The following is an 8,872-nucleotide window of genomic DNA, read 5'->3' on the forward strand; positions in this document are numbered from 1 at the left end:
AACTTAAATTGAAAATATGCCTAGGAAAACGACAAAAATAGTTCTACCCTGGAAAAAACAATATATTTTAAATAACGGTCTATATAAACATTGCAATTCTATTCTGCCTCAAGAACAAAAATTAACAGTTTGTATGTTTTTCCTTCAAATCTATGTCATAGGTATCTTCATTTTTTAACATATAATTAAAAATATTTGCGTAAATTATTACAAACATTGTTAACTTTCCCATCGTAAATCAAGAAGTTGTATGTGGTTTGAAATAAAAAATTCTTCAGTGAATTAATCTTGTCGGTGTAATACAAATTCAATTATTATGATAAAATTTAATTTTGCCAATAACCCACAACAATTCAGTACAAGAACGTCGAAGAAAATAAAATTCTTGTATTGAATCCCATTATTGGTAAAATTAAATTTGAATTATTAAAAATGGAAAACTCATTGTGGTACTTTCTCTACACCCTTTTTGGTTGTCGTTCCTTTTAACAGTGAAATTAAAAATAGTTTTTTAATGTTTTCACCTGATACGAGAATGTATATTATAAACTGACAAATTTCAAATAGGTAGAAGTGGTGGTTGTTAAGATAATTAATTGTGACATATAGACAGATGGACGAAGATAAAGATTGCTCTAAAAAGTTAACTTGTCAAAAAACAAATGCGTTTAAGTTTCATACTTTAATCGTTTCTTATATGATCTAAGTTGGCTTTGCAAGAGTTGTGATCAGGTGACAACTACAGGCTACAGCACGAAGCCAGAACGTGAAGAGTTACGCCGAACTAGAGACGCACAACTAGTAATTGCGGAAAATAGTGAATAAAAATGTACAAAAAAGACTTAAGGGTGTGCATTATGTTCATACAAGTGTTTTTAATGTTGTAGTTCAAAAGTCGGTCTAATAAACCGTAAATAGATTGTTATTCAAAGCAAGCGTTACTTGTGGTGCAAAGCCGAAGCGACGCTATTGCGTATGCGCGAAACTAAGTATTTTATGTACCAAAGAAATACTCGTGGTTTCGTCACTTAGAGCAGTTTACAACATTGCATTTTTAATTTAATGTAAATAATCATTTTTTTAAAGTAAAAATTTCGTTAGTGCGCGTTTCGGTATCGCATTTCCGTTTTTTAGTGTGTTGCTCGAAATTGGTCTGCAAACTTGATCTTGGTGTTGCTGTTTTACTGTAAGTATCTATTTAATTTATTTCATTTATGACAACAAAATGTTGTTAAATTTATATTTAAAAAGTATTGAAATATGAAAACCACCATATAAAAAGTATAAAACTGAAGAAAATTGTATTGCGAACTTTAGTTTCTTTCAATTTTTAAGCGCACAGTTAAGGCTGTATCTGTCGAACTTTCTTTTGAAATTAGATTTATGTATATATTTTATTATTGACTGGTTTGGAATAAAGAACTATTAAATGAAGAGTAAACTATTAAAAATTATATAAAACTGTTTGAAAGTTATTGCATTAAAAAGTGTTACTTAAATGCAGTCAATATTGATTAAATGCGCAAAAAGTTCTTTTGATATTATTGTTGTTACGCCATTGGAATAGAAACTTCAAAAGTATTAACCAGCTCTTACTCTTATATGCAAAATATTTACCTTTCATACTACCGTAATAGAAAAACTATTTTACAATTAAATTAAGAACTTTGTAATGAAATAATAGTGTCTACTTTTTAAAAGCAAAAGTTAAGCTCAAATTTAGCATTCATAAATAAAATATGCAGTTCATTAGGAATAGAAAATAAAAATAACTCATTGATTCATTTTTTTAAAATTATGAAGATAAATGTCTGGGTGAAGTACTTTTATTATTATATACAATTAATCAGTTTACTTCAGTCCCTGAAGAAGGTAACTTTGTTACCGAAAAGTGCTTCGGACAACTACAGTGTCGTGCTTTGGCGTTGGGGTTTTGAGCTATTCTGTTTGTTCTACAACAACCGCCAAAGTTTTTCCAATCTTCGTATTTTATATTTACACTATTATTATTTATATGGATTAAATGCAAAATGTTTGTCAAGCAATTTGGTCCGAGTTCGATGGTAGACCTGCTTTTGGTCGATCGACAGCGGCGATAGAAATATTGAGTCACTTGAATACATCATCATCATAACGTCGTCAGTCCTAAGACTGTTTTGACACGTACCTCCACTCTTTCCTATCCTGAGCTAAACTTCGCATTTCCTTAAAACCAGAACAACCCACTATTTGCGAATAGTAATCTAACCTAGGTCTACCTCTACCCCTCCTAACTCCTGTTTCTGCCTCCAATATGTCTCTGACTAGATCTTCATGCCTGAGAAGGTGTCCTACCAATCTATCTCGCCTATTTTTATTGACTTCCATAGAGTCCTCTGTTCTCCTATTCTTTCTAATACCTCTTCATTTCTAACCTTTTCTACCCATGTTATCCTCATCATTCTCCTACAACACCACACTTCGAAGGCTTCTAAGCTTTTCTTTTCGCCGCGCTCCAAATATACACCTTTAACAATCTTTTTCGAATTTCTAAATTAACCGTTCGCGAGCATAGAACTTCTTTTTATTAAAGGCGATACGACCTTGCACCATCCTCTGCTTTATGTCGCTACTACTCCTTCCGTCCTGACTTCTCTGATTTCCTAGATATCTGAAATCAGCCACTTCTTCTAATTTTTCGTCTCTATCCAGAAACAGAATTCTGTTATTTGGCCCAACAGATAATTTGAGATTAAGCCTCGAATTATAGCAAAACAGTCCTTAATCGTTCACTGTTTTGTTAGTGGCAGATTTGCAATTGATTAATTATCATCAGTACTTAAGATCATGGCACGGGGTAAACCCTTATCTAATGGTTTACGCCCTTGCTTTGATGAGAGTTGAATACTTATTCTAGTGTTCTTGTAAAGTGACAGTTCCCAAGCAAACTACTCATTCTGATTTTTTTTTTTAAGTTTTTGATAAACATGTGAGTTCCTTGAAATTGTCATAGATAGGTAATCTAAATCTATAAATGCTTAAATTTTATCTAGTTTTTAGAGGGAGTTATAGAATACGTCAGATAACACTGTTACAACTGACAACAATTAAACGTCAAATAGTGTTTCTGAATTGTAAAGTTAATTGCTCGTTACACAACGGGGATGGTTTACAGGCTGCTGNAGAAACAGTATGTTTATTATAATTAACTTTAAAACTTTGATAAACTTCTGAATAAGTAAATTTCAGAACACAGCCTATCATTAAATCCTCTCCCGCCTATACTGTAGCGGCATGTTACTGTCAATCTTGTTGTGGAAATTTTGTGTAATGTAAGGTATTTTAATACAATTTTTGAGGACAGTTTAATTAAAACGATTGACAAATTAACATGGAAACTGCCAAACCCGAAGAAACGCCTGATACAGGCGAAAATTCAGTAAGTAATACTAAGTATCTTTGTAATTTTGTTAGGTCTATTTACCATTGTTAAGCAAGGGGGATTTTACAAGTAAATTATTTTCTTTCAGAATGCATCTTCCTCTGATACTCTTTCGAGTAGAGGTAAAATCGAAGATTTTGAGACAAAATTGGAATTGGATAGAGGAAAAAGGTTTGATTATCTGCTTAAACAAACGGAAATATTTTCCCATTTTATGATCCAACCTACAAAAACAGCAAAACCGAAGACAGGTCGGCCAAAAAAGGTCAAAGAAGAGCCTGCAGGAGCTGGGGAGTAAGTAATACTTTTTTATTTCCCGTTTTTATCACGTAGTTTATGTATTTTTGATGATATGTGTTTAAGGTTAAATTTTTGAAGTCTATTTTTGTTGTTGATAGTGTGCCTTTAATTTATTTATAGCCATCGTCATCGAAAAACAGAGCAAGAAGAAGATGAAGAGTTACTGGCAGAGACAAATGTTAAAACTAAACCAACTGTTCGTTTTGAATGTTCACCTCATTACATAAAAAATGGTGAAATGCGTGACTATCAAATCCGTGGTTTAAATTGGATGATTTCATTGTATGAAAATGGCATTAATGGCATTTTGGCAGATGAGATGGGTTTGGGCAAAACACTACAAACTATATCATTGCTGGGATTTATGAAACATTATAAGAGCATTCCAGGGCCTCATATTGTTGTTGTACCCAAATCAACTCTAGCAAATTGGATGGCAGAGTTCCAGAAATGGTGCCCTAGCTTAAGAGCAGTGTGTCTTATTGGAGATCAGGAAACAAGAGTAAGTTATTTTTAATTGTGTTTTATATTTTTTATCAATTTGTAGTGGTCTTACAACTCTCCTCTATTTATACCGCTACATTCCTCTACATACTGAGCTGTTAACTCCAAAGTTTATAAATATTTCATTCAACAGAATTCTTTCATTCGGGATGTGATGATGCCAGGAGAATGGGATGTTTGTGTGACATCTTACGAAATGGTTATAAAGGAGAAGTCTGTTTTCAAAAAGTTCAATTGGCGCTATCTGGTTATTGATGAGGCTCATAGGATCAAAAATGAAAAATCAAAACTATCAGAAATCTTAAGAGAATTTAAAACTACAAATCGCTTACTTTTAACTGGTACACCACTTCAAAACAATCTTCACGAATTGTGGTCACTACTTAACTTCTTGCTGCCTGATGTATTTAATTCTTCTGACGATTTTGATGCATGGTTTAATACAAACCAGTGTCTTGGAGACAATGCGCTTATAGAGCGATTGCACGCAGTATTAAAACCGTTCCTATTAAGACGTTTAAAGTCTGAGGTAGAGAAACGCCTGAAACCAAAAAAAGAACTGAAAGTATACATTGGACTTAGTAAGATGCAAAGAGAATGGTATACCAAGGTTCTCATGAAGGACATTGATGTTGTAAACGGTGCTGGAAAAATAGAAAAGATGAGACTGCAAAATATCCTTATGCAGCTTAGAAAATGTACAAATCATCCATACCTATTTGATGGAGCTGAACCAGGTCCACCTTATACTACAGATGAGCACTTGGTTTATAATTGTGGTAAAATGGTTATTTTGGATAAATTGTTGCCTAGATTGCAAGAACAAGGATCCAGAGTGCTTATTTTTTCTCAAATGACAAGGATGCTGGATATTTTGGAAGACTACTGTTTGTGGAGATGTTACCAGGTAAACAGAAAAAAAAAATATTTTTGTTATTACGTGTTTAATCAAAAATTTAGAATTTAAACGATATTTGCATTTGTAGTATTGTCGTTTAGATGGTCAAACACCCCATGAAGACAGACAAAGGCAGATCAACGAATACAACGAACCTGGCAGTTCTAAATTCGTTTTTATGTTATCAACAAGAGCTGGTGGTCTTGGTATTAATTTGGCTACTGCAGATGTGGTAATCATTTATGATTCAGACTGGAATCCTCAGATGGATTTACAAGCCATGGATAGGGCTCACAGAATAGGGCAAAAGAAACAAGTTAGGGTGTTTAGGTAACTTTCTTAATAGTTTAATTTTTTATAATTATAATTTAGAGAATGAATAGTCGTGTCACAAAAGCTTATTTAATATTTTTTTACAGATTTATTACAGAAAATACTGTGGAAGAGAAAATAGTGGAAAGAGCAGAAATAAAGTTACGTTTAGATAAATTAGTTATCCAACAGGGTCGTTTAACTGATTCCAAATCTAGTACTTTGAATAAGGATGAAATGTTGAACATGATTAGGCACGGTGCCAACCACGTCTTTGCGTCTAAAGACTCTGAAATCACAGATGAAGATATTGACGTTATTTTAGAAAAAGGGGAAGCTAAGGTAAATTTTAGTCGTAATAATAATTTTAAAATCATCCATGTTAGAAAACTTATACCACCATAAAAAAATATAAATATTTAAATGTTTTAACATTTCAGACGGAAGAGTTAAATAAAAAATACGAGAAGCTTGGTGAGTCGTCTTTACGCAATTTCACAGTGGACACGCCCACCGAATCCGTCTATCAGTTCGAAGGTGAAGATTACCGTGAAAAACAGAAAACTCTTGGCATTGGTAATTGGATCGAGCCCCCAAAACGAGAAAGAAAAGCTAATTATGCCGTTGACGCTTATTTCCGTGAGGCATTGCGAGTATCAGAACCTAAAGCTCCTAAAGCACCCAGACCTCCAAAGCAGCCCATCGTTCAGGACTTCCAATTTTTTCCTCCCCGTCTGTTCGAACTTCTGGACCAAGAAATATACTATTACAGAAAAACTTTGGGTTATAAGGTGCCAAAAAACCCAGAACTTGGCCCAGAAGCCAGCAAACACCAGAAGGAGGAACAAAGGAAGATTGACGAATCTGAACCGCTGACTGAAGAAGAACAACAGGAAAAAGAAAGTCTTCTTACCCAGGGATTTACTAATTGGACGAAACGTGATTTTAATCAGTTTATAAAGGCGAATGAGAAATATGGACGTGACGATATCGAAAATATCGCGAAAGAAGTGGAAGGAAAGTCTCCTGAAGAAGTGATGGAATATTCTGCCGTATTTTGGGAACGGTGTCACGAACTTACCGACATTGATCGTATAATGGCACAAATAGAAAGGGGAGAAGCGAAGATTCAACGAAGAGCTAGTATAAAACGCGCTTTGGACGCAAAAATGGCAAGATATCGAGCCCCCTTTCATCAACTCAGGTATGTGCTAATATCTAAATCTCATTTTGCTTTAGTGAAATAATGTAGATTTAAAAAAGTTGTTTCACTGATTTGAGTTTTGAATCAACTTTAACTTGATAAATGTATTTATTAAATACACATTTATAAATTAAAAAGCATAGTTTTTTATTACCTTGTGTCAAAAAAGTATCTTCTTAATTAAAATAATAATTTAATTAATAGTTTCCAAGTAATATTTTTCTATCTGTTGTCAGGATTGCATATGGTACAAACAAAGGTAAAAATTATATGGAGGAGGAAGATAGATTTTTGGTTTGTATGTTACATAAACTTGGATTCGATCGTGAAAACGTTTACGAAGAACTAAGAGCAGCTGTAAGAGCATCGCCTCAGTTTAGATTCGATTGGTTTTTGAAGTCTCGTACTGCAATGGAACTGCAGAGGAGATGTAACACATTAATTACACTGATAGAAAGGGAAAACCAGGAGTTGGAAGAAAAGGAAAAAGCTGAAAGGAAAAAGAAAAATCCAAAATCTAACAATGTTACGGGAATTCCCAATCAGAGTTCGACAAAGGCAGCTCAAAAACGAAAAAATGACAATTCAAATGTCTCAGGTACTGAGAAAAAGAAAAAGAAGAAGTGAAATTTTCCTGCGTTTAGTTAACGAATTTTATAGAATTCTTTGTCTCTGGTATCAAAGGGCATTTCGTGATTCTCAACTTATTTAGTATGTACGTGCATTTTGTATTGTCCCAGTTTTTGTAGTACACATACTTTTAAGAATGATGTACCTTATTTAATAAACGTCTTATTTGTAATACATTTTGACAATTTTTTAGTTTAATTTTTAAAATTCCTTGTTTTGGGTATCCAACTAAATAGCTTTTATGACGAAAATGATTAAATAAAGTGAATTTGTGGCATACATATGATTAATAAACATTGCAATTCTATTCTGCCTCAAGAACAAAAATTAACAGTTTGTATGTTTTTCCTTCAAATCTATGTCATAGGTATCTTCATTTTTTAACATATAATTAAAAATATTTGCGTAAATTATTACAAACATTGTTAACTTTCCCATCGTAAATCAAGAAGTTGTATGTGGTTTGAAATAAAAAATTCTTCAGTGAATTAATCTTGTCGGTGTAATACAAATTCAATTATTATGATAAAATTTAATTTTGCCAATAACCCACAACAATTCAGTACAAGAACGTCGAAGAAAATAAAATTCTTGTATTGAATCCCATTATTGGTAAAATTAAATTTGAATTATTAAAAATGGAAAACTCATTGTGGTACTTTCTCTACACCCTTTTTGGTTGTCGTTCCTTTTAACAGTGAAATTAAAAATAGTTTTTTAATGTTTTCACCTGATACGAGAATGTATATTATAAACTGACAAATTTCAAATAGGTAGAAGTGGTGGTTGTTAAGATAATTAATTGTGACATATAGACAGATGGACGAAGATAAAGATTGCTCTAAAAAGTTAACTTGTCAAAAAACAAATGCGTTTAAGTTTCATACTTTAATCGTTTCTTATATGATCTAAGTTGGCTTTGCAAGAGTTGTGATCAGGTGACAACTACAGGCTACAGCACGAAGCCAGAACGTGAAGAGTTACGCCGAACTAGAGACGCACAACTAGTAATTGCGGAAAATAGTGAATAAAAATGTACAAAAAAGACTTAAGGGTGTGCATTATGTTCATACAAGTGTTTTTAATGTTGTAGTTCAAAAGTCGGTCTAATAAACCGTAAATAGATTGTTATTCAAAGCAAGCGTTACTTGTGGTGCAAAGCCGAAGCGACGCTATTGCGTATGCGCGAAACTAAGTATTTTATGTACCAAAGAAATACTCGTGGTTTCGTCACTTAGAGCAGTTTACAACATTGCATTTTTAATTTAATGTAAATAATCATTTTTTTAAAGTAAAAATTTCGTTAGTGCGCGTTTCGGTATCGCATTTCCGTTTTTTAGTGTGTTGCTCGAAATTGGTCTGCAAACTTGATCTTGGTGTTGCTGTTTTACTGTAAGTATCTATTTAATTTATTTCATTTATGACAACAAAATGTTGTTAAATTTATATTTAAAAAGTATTGAAATATGAAAACCACCATATAAAAAGTATAAAACTGAAGAAAATTGTATTGCGAACTTTAGTTTCTTTCAATTTTTAAGCGCACAGTTAAGGCTGTATCTGTCGAACTTTCTTTTGAAATTAGATTTATGTATATATTACC

At 32.8% G+C, this 8,872-nt stretch overlaps 1 protein-coding gene across 1 annotated transcript; it reads left to right on the forward strand.

The window, feature by feature from the left end:
- The first annotated feature begins 3,249 nt into the window (after positions 1–3,249).
- On the forward strand, positions 3,250–7,445 carry LOC112906634 (chromatin-remodeling complex ATPase chain Iswi-like). The gene is made up of 8 exons (XM_025981142.1): positions 3,250–3,418; positions 3,510–3,715; positions 3,842–4,223; positions 4,359–5,132; positions 5,212–5,453; positions 5,543–5,777; positions 5,876–6,639; positions 6,876–7,445. Exons 1-8 carry the CDS (start codon positions 3,371–3,373, stop codon positions 7,264–7,266), a joined length of 3,042 nt encoding a protein of 1,013 aa, XP_025836927.1. The 5' UTR covers positions 3,250–3,370; the 3' UTR covers positions 7,267–7,445.
- Positions 7,446–8,872: the final 1,427 nt, after the last annotated feature.

Source organism: Agrilus planipennis, unplaced genomic scaffold, assembly GCF_000699045.2.
Source record: "Agrilus planipennis isolate EAB-ADULT unplaced genomic scaffold, Apla_2.0 scaffold1, whole genome shotgun sequence".
NCBI classification, from domain to species: domain Eukaryota; kingdom Metazoa; phylum Arthropoda; class Insecta; order Coleoptera; family Buprestidae; genus Agrilus; species Agrilus planipennis.

What these genes read in the sequence shown, in the direction of transcription:
- LOC112906634 (XM_025981142.1), top strand. Translation starts at nt 3,371, where the DNA reads ATGGAAACTGCCAAACCCGAAGAAACGCCTGATACAGGCGAAAATTCA. An exon ending in AAACAAGTTAGGGTGTTTAG is followed by an intron (nt 5,454 to 5,542) that starts GTAACTTTCTTA and finishes ATTTTTTTACAG; the next exon opens with ATTTATTACAGAAAATACTG. An exon ending in GCCCCCTTTCATCAACTCAG is followed by an intron (nt 6,640 to 6,875) that starts GTATGTGCTAAT and finishes ATCTGTTGTCAG; the next exon opens with GATTGCATATGGTACAAACA.